Here is a 27546-nt window from a genome sequence, read left to right on the forward strand (position 1 = left end):
GCTCATCAAATTACCAAATCCCTCCGTCGGTGGATTACAGTTTATCGTCACACTTAATTTTCTTATGTTGACTACCTGCTCTGGGCTTCTAATCGAGGAATTCACTAACCTCCACTCCTCACTCTCTTTTTCTTTGTTTCTTTCTTCCCGTCTCCCTCAATTTCTTGCTTTATGTATTCAGAACCTCTGGTTTTGTGTTCAATCCTGTTCTCCATCTTCACTTTAATACTCTCAATGTGCTTCCTTCACTGTCTCGGAAAACATATCAACATCATGTCAACACACCATCCATCCTCTGAAGCTGCTTGTCTTTCTTCCTGCTATTCTCTATATCTTATCTTTTATATTCCCACTTCCTCATTCTCAACCTTCTGTCTTTCCAGTTTTATTCTTACTCTTTTGTAAAAGCATAATGTGCACAGGAAATATGGCAACACATTTTTATTTAATTAGAGCATATTAATGTTCTTATTTTAGAGCAAGTATACAGACACACAAAATACACTTGGTGGGACTATCCATTGACTTCTATATTTCTTATATTGAGTTAATTGTAACTTATAAAAACTTTATTGCATTTTAGATTTGAATGTATATACATATATATATATATATATTTTTTTTTTTATTAAAACATCTTCTTCAAAGCCATTGGCTGATGACAATGTGGGTGATTTCAGGGTTCCTTACTATCCTAATGGGGACATTTTAGTGTGTAGGCAAAACCTGACCACCATCCCCCCATCCACACCCACACACACACATATAGAGGCTCAAAGCTCATTCAATGCCTGTATGATGAGATCCAGCCGAGGAGTAAGGCTTATAATCAGCTCTTTTTCGTCACCTCACCCTCTTATTTCATTTTTTATGTGGCTCCATTCCAGCATTTAACTTGCAGCATTTTTTCCACAGCTGTGAGCAACGGATCTTGTAAAGGCAGTGGCGTGTTTTGTCATAGTGTGGGCCAGGGGCTTGCAGTGCCTAACACATGTTCACATTACCTCCAACTAAAGCCATTAGTGGCCTGCCCAGCTCTGTTTCCCAGCTCTCCATTAACACACAAGCTACACACTTATTTTCCCTCCCCGTGGCATTGGAGTAGTTAACAGTGTGTTAATCAAAACAGCAGCATTGAGGCATTAATAATAAAAATTGTGTCATGAGATAAGAACGCTTCGGATATCATGCACATGGCAGTGATCACAAGACATCACTGACACGGAATTTAAAGGCCAACAGGGAACCAAAATAAAAAAAGAGAGAAAATACAAGGTTGATAAAATAGAGGGAAACAGGACGAATAAATGATAGCAAAGCAGAGAAAACAGGAAGAGAGAGAGAGAGAGGGGTCTCTTTTCATTTACTTTACTTCATGACCTTTCTCTATGAATACGACCTGCATTGCCAGCATGTTTTCACAGTACAATACTGCAGAGAGAAAGAAAGAGTGAGAAGGAGAGAGAGAGAGAGAAAAAAGAGAGAGTGGCCCGACCTAAATGTCCCAACAACACACAGCTGTGCTGTAAGATCTGATACGACATTCAAAGATCAAATGTGTGGTAGATATAGTCCCTTTCTTCATCTTTTTCACATCAGAGCATAACTAAAATGACACTGACCTTTACAAATAATAAAATAAAAACACGGAACACCTGACTGAACACAACGAGATGAGAGAGAGAGGGAAGAGATTAAATTAACACCTGCTCTTGGAGATAGTGCGGTGGTGTGTGTGTGTGTGCAAATGAGAAGTGAGATATGGTTGTAGCATGACTTAAGTGCAGAAGCTGTCAGCTGTCAGTGAAGCACTGGTGTCGTGGGATGAGGTAGTAGATCACTGGAGAGACTATTTAAGTGTGGTGAAAGCTCAGATCAGTATGTGTACAGTGGGCTCAATCTTCAGTTCAGGTGGAGGAAAGCACTGTTTTTACATACTTCATTCTTATTTGTTTTATGTTAGTGCCCTTGAATCGGTTTGCCTTGCATGAGAAATTTTCTAACAAACTCATTCTTCTGTAAATGAACTAAACTCTAAAAAATAAGAATTTAAAGCGGACAGAGACATTTTTAAACCCAAAGTAGACTAAAATAGATTTGACCTTCAATGTAAACACAAGTAGACACAAGGTTAATTTTCATTCGGTTCACTTTTTGGTCCACTTTAAAGGTGAACCAAACTGTTCAATAAAACAAATAAAAACAATTATTGATCTTTAGGCATTAATAAAACATCCTTATCATATTTAGCTTATTGCTTAGAATAGGAATAGAATATGAATCCAATAAAACAGAACACATAGTACAGGTTTGGCAAAAGCAATTGTGATAAATCAATAACGTTTATTACAAAAACATCATGAGATTAATCACAATTGATTTTAATTTACAAACAGCCACAGGTTATACATACATCATCTGTACACTGAATGAAATAGTCTAATATTTCTGTCATAATTTCCTCACTTTACCTGGCACTGCAAGGTTGTCCAACCCTCAAGCCTTCATTAGTGCAGAACACCTTTGAGAGTCTGGATGGAGTTTACAGTAGTGTTGATTATTCTTTAATCTCCACAGACATAAATTAAGCACATCATCAAGGAGAACTATGCCTGCAATTATTTTCACATGTATGCTAACCTGTAAAGGCCAAAACATGTTTAAATATTATGTGAAAAAATTAGACCCAAAAGTGAAAATTCTGTCATCATTTACTCAACCTCATGTCGTTCCAGAACTGAATGACTGACTTTCTTCTGTGGAACATAAATGAACATTTAACCAATGTCTCTTTGTTTTCTTGTCTGTATAATGAAGGTCATCTGTAACTGAAATGGTTTGGTTAGCAACATGCTTTCAAATATCTTATTTGGTGTTGCATGCATGTTTGCATACATGTTTTAAACAAAATGAGGGTAAGTAAATGATATCAGAATTTTCATTCTTGGGTGAACTATCCCTTTAATTCAACATAAACTAACAGATATGTCCTAAATACCCAACTTGCATTCATTCGTCAACCCCTAGTATGCTAAACTCAGATGACCAAGGTAAACCAACAGCACTGATTATGAAGCAGTAAGCCCTTTCACTTTGTATATTCAGTAAACTGATTCAGCAGAGACATAAGCAGCAGTTGTTAAAAGGCAGTGCATCACAATTACTGAGCATGATGGTTAGAAAGATCGATAGAGCAAAGCTCCTAACATCAGCCGAGCAGAGAGAAAGCGCTCCTCAGATGACAGAGGCAAAGACTCTCAGAGTCCAATAGCAGCCATTCCAAATCCATTGCTACATATACAGTAGTGATTACATGTGTGTAATGAGATTGTGTGTGAGAAGTGATATTTCTAAGTGGAACTGAATATGGCCATATCAGTTTCAGTTCAACAGCAGGAAGGAAGAGGTCAGCTTATCCAGCACTGTGATATACTGTTTCCATATCATGTTGCAGTACGATGTTCAAGATAATGGGGTTTACATATATTATCATATTTGAAATATCATTTAACTCAAGATCAACATGTATGAATTATTGACAACTTATGAATAAAAACCATTACAGTTAAAAACTGTTAATTGGTGAACTGTTGGTAACCTTACCATAAACTGTAAAAACAGTAAATGATTTAATATGGCATTAAATGTAGTTTACTGTAAAATGTATGGAAAAACTTTGAATTACTTTAGAATTTACAGTTATAAACAACACGGCATTCCCAGAAGACGATGCCTGACAAATCATACGTGATATTTTATTTAAACTTTTCAGTTATGTTATGTACATTTGTTATATACACTTTTTTTTTTTTTTTAGTTATTTAGTTAATGTTTATTGAATTATTTAATGTGTTCCCCGATGGTGTTTTGTCTTTGTGTGTACAATCTGATTCCATATGTACCACATTATCATGGTGGTTATCGGAAAATTTTAAGTTAAAAAGCAGGCTGTTATTGTAGCTCAAGTAGATAAGGTTAATTAAAATTATATCACTTAATAAAAAACGCGGTTATAAGTTGTAAAATAATGTATACAGGCACCAACATGGCATCCCGCTGTGCCTAAAACATTGTCACTGCATTTTTACTGTGAATTTCTGGTAACCACAGCTGCTGTTTTTCTTTCTTACCCTAAATTTAACAGGATAATTACCAAAGATAAAAAATGTATGTGTATATAAAAACCTGGTTTCCATTAAAACTAATCTTCTATATAGTATATATGGGTCCATACACAAAAGTGCAGAGTGTCAGACTCAGAGATACTTAGCGTCTCTCTCCCGGTCTCCCTCTCTCTCGCCTAAAGATGACACATTAAGCAGATTAATGAAAGAGCTAAAGCTCACGGAAAACCCATCACACTGTGAAATTACAGCACTCACTAGGGTAAAGTCCCTTTAATTTCTCTTCAGCTTGAGTTACAAGAAACAATATCCCCCTCCCACCCCCCATATGTGAAAAAGAGGAATTTAAATGTTAATGCTTTTAATTTCATTGTGTCATGTCATAACACCAGCTGCAATGCGAAGGAGCAAACGTTATTTCTTAGGAAAAAAATTTGAATGGGGGAAATTTTCCGTCAACACTCCACAGCTCTGCTTCCACTGGAGGTGCCAACTTGGAGCTTGGCCTCGGCACAGGAACACTTTTATCAGAAGGATTTATGGAGATAGCAAGCAACTCGATCAAATGTGGAAACAACTGCATGTGACAAAGCTGTGGCTTCACCACCTATACTTAAAATGAAAATGAAGCGAGAGGCCCACACGAACACATAATTACCAACAAATGTGCAACAAACGCTCTTCACATGCGCAGGCATTATCTTTGCTTAAACAGCATGAGTCTATCGATGTCGTTGAGATTGTGAGGAGAAGGAGATTTGCATTGGAAATGCGAAGGAAATCAGGCAGTGTCAACAGTGAGTGTATCAATGAGTGACAACACATACTGTACTGTAAGGCGCCTGTATACAATCATACACAGATAGTGAGGCCAGCCTAAGTTACACAACCTGTGATTTGCAGTGTATATTGTCAGACTCACTGACAGGGGATAATAAAAAATGATGGATAGAAAGAGTGACTTTTGTGAGAGGTGCCACTTTTCTTTCCGTTTCTAGCTTGATGCTATCTTTACATGATCATGGGGACAGGTGTTTACATACACACTCCTTCAGCCGTCACCAGAGCCTGATGGCAGCTTTCACATGGAGCATATCAGCAGGATGCGAGCACCTGTGGTGTATCACCCTGCAAAAGCAACCCTAATCCCATCTCAACGCTCAATGCCCCATGTGCTCCTCAACCTCCGGTCAGCACTGAGCCGGTCGCTCTGTTAACGCTAAGCATTGATACATAAACATCCACTGGAGGAATCATTGAGTCAGTTCCTAACATTGGGAGCGTATGTGTATGAACATGTTGCCGCTGGCATAACGAGCTCTACGCTTTAAGGGTTTGAGCAGTGGAAAATCCCATAGCAGTTCAGGAAGGCATGTAGGGAGCTAATCATGTTTTATGTAAATGCAGCAGCTGCACACCTGCCGCTGAAATTAATCATCTTATTTGAACATACAGAGGCATGCATGCTGAATTAATTGTCTTTGTTTTAAAACATTAAATGGTTAGACGTGAAAATGACTGTTTAGTCATTCCAGATTAATATGGCTCATGGCATAAACTAACAATCCATGGAAATGTAAAGGATATCCTCAAGCATATACTCACATCTCCTGCTAATAGAGCTCCACTGGCATCAGCCATGTTCATGTAGTTATTGTTATTCCCAAACTGCAAAAGAAGAAAAAAAGAATGCATTAGTTATTTCAGTTGCCATCTCCTCTCACTCTTCAATTCGCTGTAGTCTAACAGTGCAGTCATCATATAATAATGAAATTGGCTTCATACTGTATGCACAAAATAGTAGCGTTGGGAATTTAATAATAAAATAATTGATTTTTTGATTCTGAGGAGTGGGGATTGGAGATGTAATCATTTTAAAGGGGTCATGAACTGAGAAATAAAAATTTCCTCAATCTCTTGACATATAAGAAAGAGGTCATTGTGCTATAAATACATTCTGTAAGTTTCAGAACATGACGTTACTTTTAATGAAGTTCTAGACCACGTAAAAACTTGATCCTTTGTTCATTTTTTACCCTGGATTTGTTTGCAAACAAGGCACGATTCGACGCAGGATTTTCAGAAAGACTGAAACTAAAAGACGATGCAGTTCTGACTATATTGTATCTGACAGTAATGTCACACTACACAAGTGTGAGTAACTCTTTTTATAACGTGATCACTATTGCTTTGTATGTTTTTACAGATTGTTTGATATGTAGTGAGTATTTATGTGTTTTTAGTCTAAATCACACCAGCATCCACCTATGAAGGATGTAGAATATCAAACATACACAACTGTTAGCCAATCATAGCAGTGGCGTTTACTTCAGTGTCTACAATAAGTCACGTCTGTTCAAACAGAGCGTTTCGATGAGAGGGTCAAAACAGGACAGAAAATAGCCTATTACTTTTAATATAAATATATAATATAAAAATAGTCTTGATAACATTATAAGTGGACCTCAGAGAACAGTAGAAAATATTAAAAAACAAACGCAGCTCATGATTCCTTTAAAGAGCAAGCAAATGAAGAGGTCATTTATTTAAATGATTTGTTTGTCTTCACTTAAAAAAGTCTGTGTTGCACTGATAAATAATAGTGCTGTTAAATATATTAAAGGTGCTGTATGTTAAATTGACACCGATTGGTTGAACATGGTATTGCAGTCCAAATTCAAAAAACTGGAGAGGGTTTTTTCCAGGGGCCCCTTCTCCTCAGACTTGACGCACACGCAGGTTGCCAGATTGACGACAAAAACAGGAACAAGCACACTTGACGATGAATAAAATGAAATACACTGTGTTTCAGCCAACTGGCAACCCGGCATGCCAAAATCATAAGGAATTATAAGGTTCTATCTGCATTCCGGGTAGTTTTGAGATATCGAGCTTCAAGGTTTTTGTGTTCCATTTGACTGTGTAAATAGAACCTTATTGTTTTTTAAATATAACTCCCATAATGTACACAATATTAAAAGAATCTAATCACATAATGTAAATACATTGACACAGAATAAGAATATGTGAATAACTAAATTTTGACAAAAATGTCAGAAAGAAACCTTATAATTTCAAGGGGACAAATTGAATTGGGTTAACTGGCAGTGGGCGGGTTTCACAAACCAAAACTAACACGACATTCCAGGCCGGAAAGCACATTTTCAAAGGAGAATAAGTGACTGTAGCATTGTTTTTCAGATAAACAAGTATGTTAACTTCGCATGTTTCTTAAATATCTGCAAACATATAGTATTTTTATGCTTTAGTAGATTCAAAATCTTACATTCAGCACCTTTAAATTAATATAAACAAATGAAATGAAAATAAATGTAATCATTATAATCATTTAAGTCATCATACAAAAGTGGTTTATTTTTAACTATGAATGTATTTTACTTCTTGCATGAGATATTTTAAATCTAACTGGATGTTTGGCCGAAATAATAATAAAAAGCACAAATACATAGAGTCACAATGAAAACCGGTAGCACAATTATTTTAAAACACAGATTTAAAAGTATGATATCTGAAATATTTTTTGCTATCTTGAAAAGCGGTACCCAAACGGTTCACTGATTAGTTCACCAGTCATGTAAATGGGTAATAATGACACGCGAAGTATCCCAGTTGCTAACTCGCCTAACATCATCTAGTGCTGTAATGCATCAGCGGGACAGCTAGGTGTGGCCTGCTGTCTGTCATGCAGAGACTAACTTTGCATTACAAAAGTGTGTGTGTGGGGGGGGGGGGGGGGGGGTCACACAGTCATTTTACTAATCTGAAATGCCCACACAGGCTGATGAAGGATCACGTCTTATTACAGTAGGTGAACACAAATCAACCCACACGTCCAAAGACAATAAAAAAGGTCTGAAATGTGGAAACAAATCAATAATTTGTGATAAAATTACAGTACAGTACAGCCATGTAGTTTTCTACAGCTTCCTTTGCAAATGGAGCTCTTTTCTTTATTCTGTATGTACCCCTCTAAATCAAACGTGATGGCAAATTGTTGAAATGGCAGGCATCCTATCTTTTCTTCTGAGACACAAACACGCTGACAGGTAGGAACAATGGAAAAGCAAAATGAGGAATTATGGGTTAGCAGCTGGAAGGCCAGCACAGAGGGCCCTCTATAACCAGACAAATCATGCATACACACACACACACAGACATACACATGTGAGGACCAAGCACACACACACAAACATCAACCACAACAGCCTCAAGGCCATGATTCAACGGCGCATCCAACAGCCAGCTTTTGTCTGTTTAAAACAAAGTGATTCCTTCAGATGTTACACAACCAGAAGAGTTGGAATAATTGAGAAAAAGGGCTTTCTTATCTTATTGCGGAGGGCAAACAATTGCAGGAACAAATTAAGATCAGAGCAAAACGAGAAGAGCATTAATTTATTTTTCCCTTGCTTTGTTCTCTCTCTCCCCCTCATCTTTTTGTCTGAATGGTTAGTATGCGAATGTAATTACCGAAGGAACTGTAGCTAATCAACTGCGAATGGTATCCATTAATTAGTCTATGCCCTGGAGAGAGAGTGCACAAGAGAAAGAGTGGGGGGGGGGCAGAAAAAGAACGAGCCGATATGTTAAAAGTCTAACCAGCACATACACATGTATACCAGTGCACAACACAAGCACACACGCGAGTCTTGCAGCAGCTGCACGACTTGAAGAGCAGGTGTTTTGGGCTGAGGAGCCTTTTGGAGCTCTCACCTGGTGCATCTACACTAAAGAGGAACACCACGCTGCCTTGCACAATACAGCACCACAATGTCGTGCTGAAAATAGAAAACCTAAAATAATAACCATTATTCAATAAAGTGTTTGTTCTGCTCTTTTGCTGTTGTTATTAAACATTTTTCTGACCATATCAGTGAGAGTCTTCTGTTGGTGGTCCAGTCTTCTGTTGGACTCCCTCCTTAGGTCACATTCAGTCCTATCCATTTAAATACATTATTAGTGTTGCTGGAGAGTAGTATGCAAAAAGCAAATGTGTTCTGCTTTTTAACATGTCTCTGTAGAGGAAAATTAGTTTTAGGAGCAACCAATGGGTAGAGAGACAGATAGAGGTCTTTGACTAAACATCTCATTAAAAAAAATTAATTACCCCTCACCCCACACTCCAAAAATGGAAAATTAAAGAAAACTGTAAAGTAATAAAGCAACTCAATTTAAGTTCACCCAAAAATCTAACAGTTAGTGGTTGTCATTGACATCCATAGAAGGCCAACTGTTTGTTTAACAGCAATCTTCAAAATATCTTCTTTGGTTATTCTTTGAAACAAGTTTCTGTTTCTGCTGAAATCACTTAGCCCACTCAGGCTATTGGATAATGTCAATTCACTCTTAGAATGGTGTTTTTCACAGAGATGCTATCTTTTTTTAAGAGTATTTATTCTAAGAGTAAATAATCAAATATAAATTGCATTGTTTAAACTTCCATTCGGTCTTGTTTTATTCTGGTATTGAACATATCTTTATGATCCAATCGATTCCACCACACACTTTTTCATCATTAAATATCCAGTTTCACTCTGAAATAAGTTCCAATACAGTAAATGGGATACGAATGACAAATAATATTGACTTTATCAGTGAAATTTGAAAAAGACCACTTTTTGAGAAAGTTAAAAATGAGGAAAGACAGGGAGATGAATTGAGTGTGTGTGAGAGAGAGATCTATCAAATCCGAGACAGAGAGAGAACACAAGGTGGATTCTGAGAATATGGAAAAAAGCTCACACCTCATTTCATCACTAATGTGGGTCAACATAATACAAACGACAAGGGGAAAGAAGCGTGTGTGTGTGTGTGTGTGTGTACACAGGCTTTAAGTTATTCATTCTCACCATCAGCATTCACTCTGTTTTAAATCCCATTACCTGCCTCTCTGCCTCGCATCACTGACACATGCAGATCTACAACTCATGAATATTAATTGAACAAACATTACTCTCAAACGGATAACACAGAAGGACAAGAAGTGCTGCTTTAAACACCTCTGACTTGTGAGCTGTACATTTAACAACTAATGGCGATTAACAGAAATATAATAACAAGAGCTTTTAGGAAACAGAAGTCAGTGTGAATGGAAACAGACACAGGGGGTGTTGTTGTCGCTCTTGGCTCTCTTCAGTGAGAGAGCAGACCCTCTCGTGTTCATGGCAGGGTGGGATTGAGCCAGATGCCAAATGAGATTAGCCGTGATGGGAGGATGAGACAAACTGAAAGAAGGAAAGATAGAATGCTGTAAATGGGTCAGATCAGACAATGGAGCCTCTGTAATTAACAAGATGAGAGCCTCGTTAGTGAACTGTAACGAGCTCAAGACACGCCCCTGGTAGGGATCAGTTACAATAGATGACTAGTCAACTATTCATTCAACAACCAACTAGTCGATTAATTACATCAAGTTTTAGTTTTTTATTTATTTATTTTTATTTATTCAGAAAATCTTTAATGTTGCTGTTATATGCACAGAATGTGAGGCTTCACTTGTATGAAGCTCCTGACTAATCTTGGACACCAGCGTCCATACTGATCTGGCTTTCATAACCTCAGTGTTTGTATATTCTTATGCAAGTGTTTCCAGAGGGAAATAAGATATTATTACAACAGCCTGTTCGAAGAATTACTGCGGTCAGATGGTCATTATCTACGAATGGGCAATGTGATGTATATTCGAGTTTACTGTATTACAAAAATATAACACTTTGAGAAAGGAATTATCTTTGGTATTTTAAGGGAGGCGGTAAATCTCAGCCTCTAAGATGGCGTGAGTAACAAACAATATTAAGATGGTACACACAAACTTAAATCGACATAGTACACACAGTTCAGGGAGGTAAATGTGTAAACTGACATCTTTGTCCAGCAGGCCCACACAAAGAGCCTAAAGAGAGGCTGTTCTGATCCGCAGGAGAAATCGATCACTAAAAGTCAGTTTAAAGCTATGTAAGGGAAACAGGTCAATTTAGCTCAAAGGGAATCATTTAAGATTTTAAAGGGAATTTGAACAGAATCACTGTTTCACGGCTGTTCACGGAGACGCGCCTGCGGTTCAGTGAACGAGCCGTTTAACATCAAATCTGCGCTGGATACTAATATCCAAACTATAGTGAAAACACTATCAATTAGCACAGTAACAAGATCGACAGTTTAAGACATTAACTTGTAAGCACAAAACACAAGATACTTCTCTTTTCAATATGAATAAGGCTTTATTAGATAAATCTAAGACATATAAACTAATCTAACATAAACGCACGCACACACACATTCACACAAGTTGCAGGAAGGTCAAAAGTTAGGGAAAGATGAGTTTAAGAGAATGGAAATATGGAATCCCAAGTTAACAGCAATACGTTAAATTGCATAGACATGAACAACCATCAATCACGTAATTAGCGCTCGCATTGAGTTCCTCAATGAGGTTAAAATTATATTAGATACACCAGTAAAGGTCACAGTCTGGAGGTAAAGTTACTTGCATCTCCTGTGAAGAAGGAGCCTCGGTGAAAGGGCTATCCCGAGGTCGTTGATTGGCTGGAAGTTCAGTCTCTGAAGTGACGTCTTGGGAAGCCCGTGGTTGTTGGGCGTTGGCTGAAAGTGCAGAGTCGTGTTCGCTGGTTGAAGTTGAATGGACGTTACAAAACTTAACTCAGAACACGAAACTCTCAAACGGAAAAGAAAAGAAATAAAGTTTGACGAGACTAGGTTGTGTTCCTTCTCATAGTAGCAGTAGGTAGGCACGCTGGAACCGCGCTCAAAGAACAATGATGACTACCGCATGGCTAGATGCTACAAGCTAAAGCTAGGTAGCAAAGCTACAAGCTAAAAGCTAAGAGCAGGCATGACTGATAGCACGAGCAATGCTAGAACTAAAAGCCGACTAAAAGCCGACATGGCTAATAGCAGCAGGCAGACTAAAAGCAAGGCATGACTACAAGCTAAATTACATCGTGTCCAAAGTATTTAAAACTTCCTGTTGGCCACCCCTCAAATGTTGCCTTGACCAATCAGATATGTTCTTGGGGTGGGTATCATAAATCATTTGTTTATCTTACCAAGCATGTGGTTCTTGCCTCACAGGGTCTAATTTTGGACATGATTCCTATAACATGATTATGATATATTTTACAAATAAATGATTGTCAGGACAATATCAAGCAAGAAAATGCGATTATTTGAATACTAGACATGACTAGGTATCCTATAGTTATCAAAAGACATACACAATAAGTGATTATACATGATAGTCAAATGTGTGGGTTACACGTAAATGAATATGGAGTTAAGCAATGGAATGATTCATTCATAAGTCTTTTTTGAGTTCATTCTGGTCCATATATAATGTATAAAAAGGTTTTCTTTGCCATTCTCTGGCAAAGGACTTTTCTGTGAAGACAAAGGTTTAAAGCCCTTCCCCCTTAGGAATTTCAGTCTGGTTTCACTGGCTGGGGGGGGGAAGTCAATGCAAGTATTTAACTTGATCTCCTGGGTTTACATGTGATGTCCAGCGTTGCATTCCAATCACGAACAATAAATTTGACAATCTCTTCTTTGAATTAAAATTGTCAATAATTGTTCTATTGGTGTTAATGTTGAAAGCTGTTGTGTGAACAAGTTGGTTGGTTGGTTATCTTGTTTGGTTCCTGTGGCACTAGAACTGATTTATGACTTCCTGAGGAATTCAGCTCATGTTTCAATGCACACAGCTCTGATAGACTCTTTGATTTGTCTGATTTGACTCATTTCTGCTACATATATCCCCCTTTCGATCGGCGAGGTGTTTAGGTGAAGACATCGTCGATCGCTGGAGAAACAAAGGCAGAAGAAGCAGACAAACACAGCAAACAGCAAGACAACACCTCCATGACAGTTACTGTACTGGTGCAGGCATCAGGTTATTTAGGTACACGTGGTTAAGTTCAATTAGTCAATGTAGTTTAGCACATTGAGGATAGTTTAGATGGTCTTGGAAATTGTTTTTATTTTGATTCATCAATCAAATTTGTGGTTAACTTTGTTTGGTTCTTCTAGGTTGTCTTACTTTACATGTTTACCATTAGTTTTCTAGTAATTTCATTTTCAATTCAATGGATTGACCTATCATGCATGGAGCTCTCTGGCTTCCATTCAGTTTAGAGTGGCTGGCGGATATTAGGTGTTGCGAGTCAATCCTAATATCAGACCTTCAACCCTCGCAGGGTGTCTAGGCATTTCACCTACTCAGGAAAGAGGGGAAGGAGAAGGATAGGTAAAAGAAGAACAAAACAAAACAAGGCTGCTGTGGGTTTTCCTAGCATGTGTTACAACTACTATTGAGCTAGGATGTCAGGTGCAGCTAGTGTGTCGTGAACCTTAACTTAGTGTCAGGTGTTCTACCTATTGTGAGGATGGCTGCACGTTTCTTCATGGTGGGTATTTGTAACTTTGTTACGCTAAAAGTTGGATATTCTACCTGTGGGAAGAATATGTTTGTTGACTGTGTTATCAGTAGATGTGTTTACCTCTGGGTGTAGGTAATGTTGTGTATTACTGGTGTAGTGCATGTGTGGTCAGATCTGTTCAAGTCTGTGTTGTCTCCCCCTTTTTCTAGCATGTCACTGAAGACTGGCTCTCTGCATCTTTGGCTTGGATGAGGGCGTGTCCATGGTCTAATGAGGGGTCAGTCCAGCAAGGCAGGAAGTTCTTTAGCACGCCGTCGGAGGCAGTTTGGCATGGCTGTGTGAAGCTGAGTGGCAAAACTTGTCTCCTATGTTGCATTCTTCTTGTGATGCCTTCTGGCTGTAGCAGACTTTCTGACCTTCTGTGCTCTGGTGGTTGCTGTTGCACAGACAGGGAATGTGGTACTTGGAGTTGGAGTTCATTTGACAGTTTGTTAGTGACTGAGGTGATGTCCTTTAGTACCTCAGATTTTTCATCAACAGTTGGCCGTGAAAGACTTGTTCATTCTGGGTTGTTGTTGAACAGGTGCTTGTCATCTCTGATGCGGTGCACCAGGTGATCACCGGCCTTCCGTTCTGTCGCTGGTCACAGCGAGCATGACTCAACTTTGTGGTCACCTGCATGTAAATTGTCTTGAAGGAACTCTCTTAGTTGTTCCATGACTTGTTCCGTGTCTTCTAATGGTAAGCGGTTATGTTCTTGTGAGTACTCAGCACTGTGCATGTCTGAGTGGTGCTGAGGTGGGTTTTGTTGTCGCTTACCCACACGAGTTGCTCTTGGATGAGTCAGGTGATTACCTTTGGATATCTGGTTAGGTTTCCAGATGTTATCCTTTTGGTTTCTTGAGAAGCGTGGCTGGTCCCATGGATTTTTCCAGCAGTTGGGCTGAAAGCGGTCGTGGATATGGGCGTCACGTTCTCTGTGCTCTTGATGGAAGACTCTGGTGTTGTGATGCCGCTGGGTGTCGTCCAGTGCAAGGCTTGAGTCTTTGTTGACAGAGTTCAAGAGTGTGGATGTTTTGTTACCTTTCTTTGAGGCCAACTTCTGCTTGTTATAGGCCTTCTGTGTTAGGTCACGCAACTGTTGGATGGTCATGGAGTTCGGACAGGCCATGACACCTAGATGGTGACTTACTCCGGGGTGCAGATTCTTTAGGAAGAGGGTTTTGAAGTTCACATCCTCTTCAAGGTCAGGGCTGTTGTGTGCACCAAAGTAGGCTTGTCGGAGTCGGTTGTAATAAGCTTGTGGAGTCTCTTGACGACCTTGTTTGGTTTCCAAGGCAGTTAACAGTCCATGTTCAGACTCTGGGTCTGTAAACTCTTTAATCAGGACCTCACGAAGTCGCTGGTAGTTTGACTTGGTTTGACTGGGCTGTCGATCTAGAAAGTTTCGTACCTCGGAACTGGACGTGGCTCTAAGGAGGTATAACCAGTCTCTGTCAGTCACATGAGGTCTCACTTCCAGGTGAAATTCGATATCTCGCAGATAAGCTTGGATGTCGGGGCTCTCTGTGGAGTTCGGGTTGAACCTGCTGATGTTTTTAGACAGCTTGTTGAGGTCTTTGATGGTCATCCCGTGTGCAGCTTCAAGGCCTTGGACGGGAGGTTTTCTTTCGTTGGCAGGAAAGGGTTGTGTGGCGAAGGCAGGTGAGGTTTTGGGTTGTGGCCCTTCGCTCCTTTCGTCACATGCCAGTTCTTGGACGTGGGACTCTGCTCTGCTCAGCAGTGATGAGGCTAAGAGATGTTTCTCTTTTCTTGGCTCTAGTTTGTGCTTGTAAGCATTTTGGAGTTCTTTTCTGACCATGTAGAGCTCATCGTTGGTATCATCTAGTTGTTGGGTCAGATTGTCCATTTCAGTTCTGTACCTTTCAAGGTGGTCTTTCAAAGCACTGATTTCAGAGTTCTTGTTTCTGATGTCTAGCTTGGCTTTCTCTAGTAGCTGTTCGGCATACTGGAGTCTGTTTACCAGGTCTTTCTGAGCAGCCGTTGCATGTCGCTGGTCGAGCTGAGCTGCTGCCAGGGCTGCTAGGAGCTTCATAACTTGTTCTGTTGTATCCTGCTCCCTCTCGCTGGGTGCTTTGAGTTGATTTTGAACTTTCACTTCCAGCTTGTCTATGCGATGTTGAGCACGTGCCAGCTCCTCTTGAAGGTGGGTGATGTGCTTGTCGCTCAGTTTCAGCTGGGTTGTGAAGGCATAGCTTAGTGAGCTCGTGATCTTGACTAGCTCCTCGTGGTTGTTGTTCTGGCTTGAATCTTGTGTCAGGAATCTTCTCAGGATTAGGATTATTATTAAAAATAATAACAGTTCAAATGTCTTTGGAGTGAGGCTGTCTGTTATGCCTCTCAGCCAAATGTTCACATCTTCCCCATGGGCAATGGGGTCTGCAGTCTGCGGCATGTTGGCACGCTGGGGAGAAGAGAGACTGACACAGATCTGTGTGGAGTAAAAGCCTATGTGTGGTGGGACAACTAAGTGTTGTATCAGTGATTGTGAACCACTAGTGAAATGTGGTGATGACTGTGTTGGTCTCAGGGTGTCTAAGTAGACTAGAGATGCGAAGACTTTGTCACTCTAATGAGGAAGAGGAAAAGAGAGACAGAGGTGAAAAACAAATTCAAATGACAAGCAAAATTTCTGTTTTTCAAATGAGGAAAATTATTTTTTCCAATTAAATGTTATCAAAAACGTAAATAATATTATTATATTTCTTGCTTTGGACAAAAGAATACAATAATAATTCTGATATCTCTTTTCTTAGTCTGACAGGATTGACACCATACACCTTTCAGTTGGACCGCTCACCAGGGAGTCAGCGAAGGCGACAGTTGCTCAACACGTATCTCTATTAAATTGATCTCAACGATGGATGAGATGCTAAAACTTGGAATGCGTTTCCAAATGTAGGGAGGTTAGGAAGAACAAATGAGAGGATGATTACAATCAAATTCATAAGGATGATTCGTCGTCTTTGGCACGATTGTGTATTTACTTCACTTAGAATTGATTGATGGTTCTTACATGTCCTACAAATGTAAAAAGAGAAGAGGAAAGTAAAGGAGAGAGAGGACGGAGATGGTAAGTCTCAGAAGCGGTTACCTCAACTACAAGGAGAGCGTTGTGTTAGTTGCTGCACAACTAATCAAACAAAATAAACTTTAAATGAAAGAGAGTTGTCTTTCTAATTTATTTGAACTCGTAGTGAGGGATAACAATGTCTCCTTTTAGGGCTCAGGTTTGTCGTTCCCAGGCTAGGATACACAAAGTAAAGAAATGGTAAGAAAAAGTAAAATTAAAAAAATTAATAAATGGGCAAAATATGCAAAAATGAAATAAAAAAAAAAAGGAAATCAATAAGTAAAACAATAGTGGTTAAGTGTATAACCAAAATAGGAAGAGGGGTAAAACGCATTCAAATAATTAAAGGTCTGAATAGCATATATTCAGATGGGTAATAAATAAATTAGGAAGAATAAGTTTACTTAAACTTCCAAAGTTCAAGGCTTATTCATTCCTAAAATAATAAGACCCAAAAGAGAATACTAGAAATAAAAGATCATATGAAATGATCTGAGAGGGAAATTTTAAATGATTCAAAATAAATTTAATGTTTCAATTAAATTTCAATTTGACAATTAATAATTGTGAGTCAGTATTTCCCTTTCTAGTAAAATGAAAATAAGTGGTCTAGTGAGAAAACAGAGCGATAAAAAGAAAGAGACTAACAAGTGTTAGTTAAGATGTTTAAAATGGTTAAATCACGTCAGCGTTGCCCAAACACACATTATTCTACCACTGGATGGTAATGCTAACGGCTAACCTTTGAGGCTAGTGGCTTTAGTATAGACTTCAATGTAAATGCAATGGTTTCGTTAGCTTAGCGACACCGCAGAGTTTGTGCGCTGCGCGTGCACAGTTCAGAGTTGCTCCGGAAGTACGTTAGGCTTCCGGGTCACGGTCGTCACTATGGCAACCAAAACACATTCTAGTGGATCAGCACATGAATCGTTGCATTGTTGCAAATACAGTTAAGCATGTTACATGAAATGTCGGCTCATTTCAACACTGTACAAATAACAACACCGCCTTTCAGTTGGTTTTGCGATGTGGCACTTAAACTCTCAGTTTGTATAGAGTTAAATTTATCTTAATTCAAATAGCAGCTTCCTGCTGTAGTTAAGGGAACACAGTTATATCAATCTCAGCAATTTGAATCTCCGTGCCAGTTTTTCTGGACACAAACATAAAAGTTTTCCTTCGCTGTTGGTACACAGTTAAACTTTACTTGATCAAGCTTTTAAAACACTCCCATTCAAATTACTCTCGGACACACGCAGTGTTACGCGAGATTGCATTCACTTTGTGAACGGATACAAATGGGCAAACATTGTTCTCTAATGTTTAACGTTAATTTAGGGGAGTAGAATATCAAATTTGATTCGGCAGTGGAACACGCACTGGCAATCAAACTATATGAAATATGAATACGGGGACTTTGATAAATAGATTGAGGAACCCGCTCAAAACTATTCTTTATTCACCGATTTATATCCCTTTTGAAACACTAACAGTTTAGCTCCGTTCAGCAAACAGTGACTGAGATAGCGTTTGAGACACTGGAACACGCAGTGAAATCAAATCAGCTATAAAACAAGGCATTACACAAATGAGGAACACGCTCAATTTCTACCTTATTGTACGATCTCAGATGTTTACTTTTAAGTTCACTTACTGCTGTTAACAAAGGGGAGACGGACTCGAGTTAAAGTCTCCTCTAGCTCCTTTCATTCAAGCGGGAGGGCGCGCGCTGCTTACGTCACACAAACACAAACACACACTCCAGTCTCGCAAGCTTCTCACCTTTCATTCCTTTAGCAAAATCAAAGATTAAATAACTTGGTTTATGCTCACAATTTAGATTAAACTGCCCGCATTTTCTCCACCATAATAAATGTAAGGGAAACAGGTCAATTTAGCTCAAAGGGAATCATTTAAGATTTTAAAGGGAATTTGAACAGAATCACTGTTTCACGGCTGTTCACGGAGACGCGCCTGCGGTTCAGTGAACGAGCCGTTTAACATCAAATCTGCGCTGGATACTAATATCCAAACTATAGTGAAAACACTATCAATTAGCACAGTAACAAGATCGACAGTTTAAGACATTAACTTGTAAGCACAAAACACAAGATACTTCTCTTTTCAATATGAATAAGGCTTTATTAGATAAATCTAAGACATATAAACTAATCTAACATAAACGCACGCACACACACATTCACACAAGTTGCAGGAAGGTCAAAAGTTAGGGAAAGATGAGTTTAAGAGAATGGAAATATGGAATCCCAAGTTAACAGCAATACGTTAAATTGCATAGACATGAACAACCATCAATCACGTAATTAGCGCTCGCATTGAGTTCCTCAATGAGGTTAAAATTATATTAGATACACCAGTAAAGGTCACAGTCTGGAGGTAAAGTTACTTGCATCTCCTGTGAAGAAGGAGCCTCGGTGAAAGGGCTATCCCGAGGTCGTTGATTGGCTGGAAGTTCAGTCTCTGAAGTGACGTCTTGGGAAGCCCGTGGTTGTTGGGCGTTGGCTGAAAGTGCAGAGTCGTGTTCGCTGGTTGAAGTTGAATGGACGTTACAAAACTTAACTCAGAACACGAAACTCTCAAACGGAAAAGAAAAGAAATAAAGTTTGACGAGACTAGGTTGTGTTCCTTCTCATAGTAGCAGTAGGTAGGCACGCTGGAACCGCGCTCAAAGAACAATGATGACTACCGCATGGCTAGATGCTACAAGCTAAAGCTAGGTAGCAAAGCTACAAGCTAAAAGCTAAGAGCAGGCATGACTGATAGCACGAGCAATGCTAGAACTAAAAGCCGACTAAAAGCCGACATGGCTAATAGCAGCAGGCAGACTAAAAGCAAGGCATGACTACAAGCTAAATTACATCGTGTCCAAAGTATTTAAAACTTCCTGTTGGCCACCCCTCAAATGTTGCCTTGACCAATCAGATATGTTCTTGGGGTGGGTATCATAAATCATTTGTTTATCTTACCAAGCATGTGGTTCTTGCCTCACAGGGTCTAATTTTGGACATGATTCCTATAACATGATTATGATATATTTTACAAATAAATGATTGTCAGGACAATATCAAGCAAGAAAATGCGATTATTTGAATACTAGACATGACTAGGTATCCTATAGTTATCAAAAGACATACACAATAAGTGATTATACATGATAGTCAAATGTGTGGGTTACACGTAAATGAATATGGAGTTAAGCAATGGAATGATTCATTCATAAGTCTTTTTTGAGTTCATTCTGGTCCATATATAATGTATAAAAAGGTTTTCTTTGCCATTCTCTGGCAAAGGACTTTTCTGTGAAGACAAAGGTTTAAAGCCCTTCCCCCTTAGGAATTTCAGTCTGGTTTCACTGGCTGGGGGGGGGAAGTCAATGCAAGTATTTAACTTGATCTCCTGGGTTTACATGTGATGTCCAGCGTTGCATTCCAATCACGAACAATAAATTTGACAATCTCTTCTTTGAATTAAAATTGTCAATAATTGTTCTATTGGTGTTAATGTTGAAAGCTGTTGTGTGAACAAGTTGGTTGGTTGGTTATCTTGTTTGGTTCCTGTGGCACTAGAACTGATTTATGACTTCCTGAGGAATTCAGCTCATGTTTCAATGCACACAGCTCTGATAGACTCTTTGATTTGTCTGATTTGACTCATTTCTGCTACAGCTAAAATCATTACATGAAAGCACTGCACACAGAGAGAATACAATCACACTGACAGAGACTCTCTTTAGACAGTCACATCTTCCTCTCATCTCTCTCCTTCATGCTCTCACTCCCTCTATCCTTCACTCCTGTGCTTTGTTATTCTGCTACTGCATTCTGCTATAGCCCAGATTATTCAAAAACAATTACATCTGGGTGTATGGGGCCATTTACAAATGAAAACTGCTATACTTGAATTGTTTTGCTGTAGAAGCTGGCCTTTTACAAGGATATCAGGAAGAGAGATAAACAGAAGATCTGGACTACTGATGCCAAAAAGAGCTACAAATGGCAACAACTAAATCTGAGAGCTACGTGAGATTTTTCCCACCAGATGAGAGATATGAAATGGATCCATAAACAAGTTCTTGTTTTCATCCACTGAGCTTTCAGTACAACAGGCATTATACCGCTGTTATAAATAAAGAGGGAAGAACGAATGCAAATTAAAAGGGGTCAATTTGACATTGAAATACAAGAGAGAAATTTGATAACCTGAGCATGTGTTACAAAACACTCAAAGTAGTTTTTAGTACAAAAATTATTATTATTGTTATTAGATTAAATGATAATGCAACGTGTCTTATTTGGACACACATCTTCATTGTAAAACATGCCATACAATAGAAGTTGTCACACAAGAGTTCACTAGGGAACGTCACCTCCTGCCACCCTAGCATCTGTTTCTGGTGTGTAACAGAACCGGACGTACCATGGGGAATGCCATTAATCGGAGATATTTAGATAAGACCAAACAGTCCTGTTTTGTCTCGTCTAAATACCTCTGATTAATGACAACCTCTGTAACTTCCTGTGCTGGAGTCATAGGTCAGTTATTCTATTTCAATCCTTACAGAAAAGCTTGAAAGAAAGCCCTGACTAGCTGAAGCTTCATCTTTGATCTCAACTGGCAAAGCACTGGCTCTGTGCCTGAGAAAAACTATAGCTGGATATAGCTTCAGAGATTTTCACAATAGAACAGAACATCCAGTTACACACTCGATCACACACACACATTAAAGTGAACACAGTTTGTGTGTATGCTGACTTGCACCTAATTTTATTTAAGATTTTGGAATGTACCAACAAGCCCTGTATAATAATAATAAAAAAGTAAGCAATAAAAAGTGTACCCTATAATTATCTATTTTTTTTTTTCATAGTAACAAGAAATCCTGTGCAACTTCCGAAGCAGCGTTTTCTATTGTAGTCATCATTTCCATGACTAATTTCTCCAAGAGTGTATATTTAGCCGTTATATACTGTACATTTCCTTTATAGATGTTTGGATACATCTGCAGTGCTCTGCCTGCCAGTCTTTTTAAATCTGTGAAACACAAACTGTTAAGAGCCGGCTCATACATCAGCTTATTATTCTAGCGAATACTCCACCATATTAAACAAATGGATCAGCCCACAGCTGCAGAGAGAAGCCTGCATGAGGGGCCAGAGTTTATTGTCTAATTTAAATCTTGGCTGTATTCCCGGGCCAGTGCCACATTCCAATTTGTGGCTGTGTAGCCTGGCGCCACTGACAGGAGTCCTTCGGAAAACACAGTTATGGCCTCCCTCCAGAAATGTGTCGAGAAACAAAGCAATCAACAGGTTGTGGAAGATTAACAACGTGGTTGATATAAATTAGCCCGAATAATGAAAACGGTTTATAGGTTTTGTGCCACACAGAGCGCTTACACCTATTGTGTGTTCACACACAGCTGTATGGAAAGAGAGGTCTTGCTCACATATGAAAGCCAAACAGTGCTCCAGGCTTCATGCTAAATAATATAATAAAATATGAAAAAACAAACCACTAGAGGCATTCAAGTGAATCAATAGGCATCCCATATCGAGCAATGTTTACACCTGAACTGTCATCTTTATCATTGCATTTTCAAAGGAGGGCTAAGATTGCGATGGCAGTAGCACAGAAATTACAATTCCTAATCTTCTCTATTCACTTCTGGTCATTATGGTGACACTCTGAGAGCCTAGGAACAAAAGAGCTATAAGGATTTGCACATGTATGCCCTTAAAATTATTCTACTTTTGAAGAAAGGGCGACAGCACAGAGATCAAAGAGAAACTGAAATAAAACAGAGAATTACTGAAACTGTGCCACATCGTTAAAAGGGTTTCACGCAGTGTGGATGGAGAGAACTTCTCTTCAGCAACAAAGACGTTTTTAAGAGAACAGAAGAGACAGTGGAAATCATCCTGTGAGTGATTCTGGCACTACAACAACAAAATAAATTGGAGGAATCAAAGTACATGTCAAACACACGACAGAAATGTGCCCTCATCAAAACTTTTTAAACCCAACCTATGATAAAATCAGATACTAAACTTAAATAATTCAACCATTTGCTTAAAAAACGAACAAAGTCCCTGACAAAACGTCTGTGTCCATTATGCACTGGGGTCCAGAAAACTGTACGGTCTTTCACTGCAAGGACATCATGCAATTTTATCCCATTTTACGGTGAAAAGTCTGAAAAGGGGGTCAAAAACAGATCCTATATTTGAGTCCTGACCTCTGGTACAGGGCAAACGGCAGAACTGCTACACTAAAATAACAGATTGGGCAAAGCACACAAAACATTCCACAGCACATGTAGACACTGTCCACCTCCATCTGTCTTCATTAGGCCAGTGTTTGACCCGTTTCTCTGCTTCTGAAGAGGTCTTCTGGGGCCTTCTGTGTACTCCTGTAACACTGTTAGCATGGATATTTTGAAAGCAGTAACCTCAAAACAGAACACAGCTAGCCAATTTACAGCAACAGCGGGACAGGTGAAGACAATGGCAAGCGGCTAATCTCAGCCTAAGAGCAAAGAGACAGAGGGAAGACCTGACATGGAATGCATCATCTGAGGATGGGAAACGAGAGATAGACTTTCTCTTGGGTGATGAAGAGATTTTATTGATCAAAAATAAATAATAATAATAAATTCATTCGTTTACACAAAGGAGACCAATGCTAGTTTTCGGAATGGCCCCAAACCCAGACGTCAGATTTTCAGGACAGATCATGACTAGTCAATCACAAGATTTGTTACAATTATTAGTCCTGAATTAATGTATAGAAAACAAACTGGCCGAAAAGAAGAATTTGCGAAGTACAAATTCCAATTCCAAACAGTTGGAACATCTTTGCTTCTTCTTGTACTGCACATCCACACTTAAAACCTCCAAATTGACCACAGCAGAGATGAGGACAGTTTTATTTTCATTCCCATCTCCCACTCATCCTCAACCATTCCAATTAAAATCAGAGTGACTGATTGAGTATAATCGTGGCCAGAGGCATGACGTTTAAACACTGGCAGACTCGCTGTCAGTGTGGACTTGTCATGTACAACAAAGCATGTTTAAAGCATAATTGAGGCCAGATGGCTGAATCTGGTGCCAAGACAGACAGGCAGTCCATATGCATGGCCACAGAGTATCAGTATGACTGTAATCAAAAATCGCACAAGTGTCTGTCAGACAAGTCTTTCCACTCAGCGTGCTATTTTGAAAAAATCTGCAGACAACATTCAGTGCACCTCCAAGGCCTGCTGCAGTAGTGCAGCAGAAGCCTTCAATTAGCAATACGTGGCAATACACAGTCCTTCACTTCAATAACATGCTCTCTGTACGTGCACATGAGAGCACGCCGCTCCTTTCCATGGCTAAATGATGTATAATAATAAATATATTTGTTTTTTTTTAAGGATCCAGAGACCCCACCAGGAGGATGGGGTCTGCTGAAAATTTTAAAGAAACATTATGTTTGGTGCAGTCAAAGTTAATTGAAAACTTGAACAACATTTATTGTGAAAAGTCTTTAAGGTTTGTGTGCATGAAAATTTATTTACAAATGAACCCCATAATGACGATAATTCAAAAATAGTAACAAAAACTGAAAAAATAACTGATGAAATCAGTGATTTCCCATCAAGAGTCAAAAAGAGTCAAAAACTTTATTGGCTGACCACAAATACGTTGGATGCCAAATATGACTGACAGTGGAGCACAACATTAAGCATTGCTTCGAATTTCTCGGTGAAAAGAAAAATATTCTAAACGGCCTCGTAAAATCTGAATAGTCCACGTAATCCCATCTGGGTAATTCTGCAGTGAACACTCTGGCATCGTTTCAGTAAACTCTTCTGCCAGTAACAACAATCTCTGCATTAATCTCTCGCATCAAATCGTCAGGACCGGCAGAAAGTCTGGAGCAGCGCCTCTGCCATCACCCTTTATGAATTATACAGAAATAGAATATAACATTGCACACGCGGTCCAAAACATACAGGCAATGCTCTGGGGCCTAATTTATCATTGTTATTCAAGTGCTTGCTCACCTCACACTTAAAACAAAATCCTTCTAGATTCTAATTAAGCTCTAAGGTACCTCCCAAGGGCTTTACTTTGGCAAAGAAAAGCACTTTGATTTATGTAGCACTTTAGGCCTGCCTGTTGCGAACACACTAGTGATAAATATGAGCATAGAGCAATTACTCATATTTGTTAATTAACTCCCGCTAACAATGTTTTCCTCCACAATGTAATGAAAACACAGCAGATTGAACACAAATATGCCCCGTTATTTCATGTCTCCACCTACATGCAATTAAGATGAAAATAATTTGCTGCCACAGAGCCCTCGCTGTGAGGGGGAATTTCCACGGCGTACCAAATAAAAGCCGTTTACCCAGCACAAGCAGCAATCACATGGAACTGATAGGCTTTAAATGCTGTAATTAGCTCTCAACCTTGTGGCTGTCCAACTGCATCCCACTAATGTGCGAACACATGCACTTGTGAATTACTTCAAATATCACAGCTCTCCTCTGAAGCCCTTTAGCCTCAGTTAGACAGGGGCCAGACACTCTCTAGCTCTCTCTCTCGAATAAAGAGAAGATAGCTGAGCGATCTTTTCGAGGAATGTCATACAAGTATTGTATCCTACAGGACCACGATATTGAGAACAAAGATTTAAACACAAAAGTCTCACATGCCAAGGCAGTGAAAACCTATATAGCTAAATCAGATCCCTATATGAACACAACACTGCCTGTCACTTACACAGAATGTTTCTGTACTGAAGAGACATTGTTTATATGCTCAACCCACAAAGATTACACTGATAACAATTCACTCTGTCACTACTGGCACAGAACAAAATGACTATTCAAACCAGGGGACGTCAAACAGCTTGGACTCCACCCCAACGCTTAATTAGTAGCGATCATGGCCTTCTTTTACATGGCAGTGCTTGGTGAGGGTAGTTGAGCTCAGGAGTGGGTTGAGCCCATGTGTAAACAGAGCTTTGGAGATTCCAGTCTCTGGGGCTCTGACATGTGGCTCAGAGGAGCACGAGGAGATGAATGCTCTCATACAATTGGGGGTTTTACAGAGTGTAAGAAAGACTACATAGCGCACTGTCCAGTGGTCCAAGTGAACCGATGCTAACATTGCAGTAACATCTTGTGACTGCGACTGACTGTATGTTCATATAAAACACACAAAGTCACGCACTGAAGCAGAAATTACGTTTATTAAAGGTGAAGTGTTTAATTTCTGTACAACTAGGTTTCTTGAAACACTTCACCCACCTGCCTTTGATTAAATAAACTGACAGTTCTGCCTCAAACTCATGCCATTGGCTTCTATGTTGAATCATTAAAAGTTTAAAGTGACATATTATTTGCAAAGATTATCCATCTCCATTTACTGAAGGAATGCATGCTCTGCTAGGGAGGAACACTTGTGAGTGTGAACTACGATCAGTTCCAATAAGCTTCAAAGGTCAATAAATGCAAAAGTAAGTTTGCAATTGTCAATAAAATGGTTGATGAGTTTAATCCGTTCTTATTAATGAGTTATTATGCTGTGATGCACTCCAAGCTGGCAAATAGTTCTACATGGTGAAGAGCTACTAAAAGCCAACCATTTTTTCAATGTCATTTGTACTTGTGGAAGTTTAGCAGAGATTTGAAATTTAAGTGAAATGCTTAACGCTGTAAATCACCAGCTGATTATATTGAAAATGGTCTAAAATAATACACAGGAATCCTTACACTGGAATTCTTATTGATGCAGGGCCACAGAGTTACTTCTTAAACACTGAACAAAGCACTCTGTTTGGACTATTTTTAAAGAGCAGGTCATATGGTATTTTAAAGTGTCCTAATATTGTGTTGGAGTCCCCTACAACAAGTGTAAATGCATCTAAGGTCAGAAAACATTGTAATTTTCTCAGAATATACATTAAGCATTAAGAGTCATTTGCCAATGATTTGTTCCAAGCAAGTGCAGAGCAAACCTCCATAAGCCTACTCCGCTCTGATTGGTCAGCTGGCCCAGTCTGTTGTGAGCCAGTTATCAAGTGCTATCATTGACAAAGCACCTTTACATAAAACAATAATAGAGTGCTCCAATCCATTCTTATAATAATGACATAAAATACTAAAACGCTTATGCAAGCAAATCGTGCCCACAGCTAATGTTTTGCTGCTAAACTGTGAACACTTAAAACAATAATGATGGGTACGTTAGCTGAGTTCGAACGTGACTAACTGATGAAACAATACAGTTTGTAAAACAAAATATGTCCACTATAATGTTTGAAGAACAACAGACAAAAGACGATCTGTCATAACTTTTAATCAGAATGCAGAACAGCTCTATTGCAGGTGCAGCAGCCTTAACTAACTCGCATTAACCCTATAACTGCCGGTGCAGCAAATTAAACATATAAAGTATGTGCCCTACACTACATTCTTCATTATTAAACAAAGTAATTTGAACAACGTCAGTGTACATTCATCAATGCATTCTTCGGAAATAGTGGGTTCACAGCAAATAATCAGAACTGCTTCAGTAATACAGTAATATGTTTTACCGGGAAACCTAAAGCTGCAGTATAAATCACATTAGCACAAAAACTTGATATTTTGAGCACTCAGTTGAAAATGTACACATAATTTATGAATCTTACTCACAGGTTGTGGTTCAGAGAGCTTGTTATTCCAAATTAAGATTAGAAGCCAACGAAGATAAAAACCAAGATTAGAGAAGTAGTCCTTGATAAAATGACAACAACAAGAGGTTTGAATTGTATTTCTGTGGTATGCTTGAACACAGCGCTGCTCAACTCTGTTCAT

The 27546-nt window shown here is 39.0% G+C and overlaps 1 protein-coding gene across 1 annotated transcript in view; it reads right to left on the reverse strand.

The window, feature by feature from the left end:
• Positions 1–27546, reverse strand: part of LOC128016855 (TOX high mobility group box family member 3) — a 54017-nt gene that overhangs the window by 13254 nt on the left and 13217 nt on the right. Inside the window, exon 2 of the mRNA XM_052601694.1 lies at positions 5730–5792. Coding sequence (XP_052457654.1) covers positions 5730–5792 — 63 coding nt within the window. The remainder of the gene's footprint in view (positions 1–5729; positions 5793–27546) is intronic.

The sequence above is a fragment of the Carassius gibelio genome, chromosome A7 (genome assembly GCF_023724105.1).
Source record: "Carassius gibelio isolate Cgi1373 ecotype wild population from Czech Republic chromosome A7, carGib1.2-hapl.c, whole genome shotgun sequence".
NCBI classification, from domain to species: Eukaryota; Metazoa; Chordata; class Actinopteri; order Cypriniformes; family Cyprinidae; genus Carassius; species Carassius gibelio.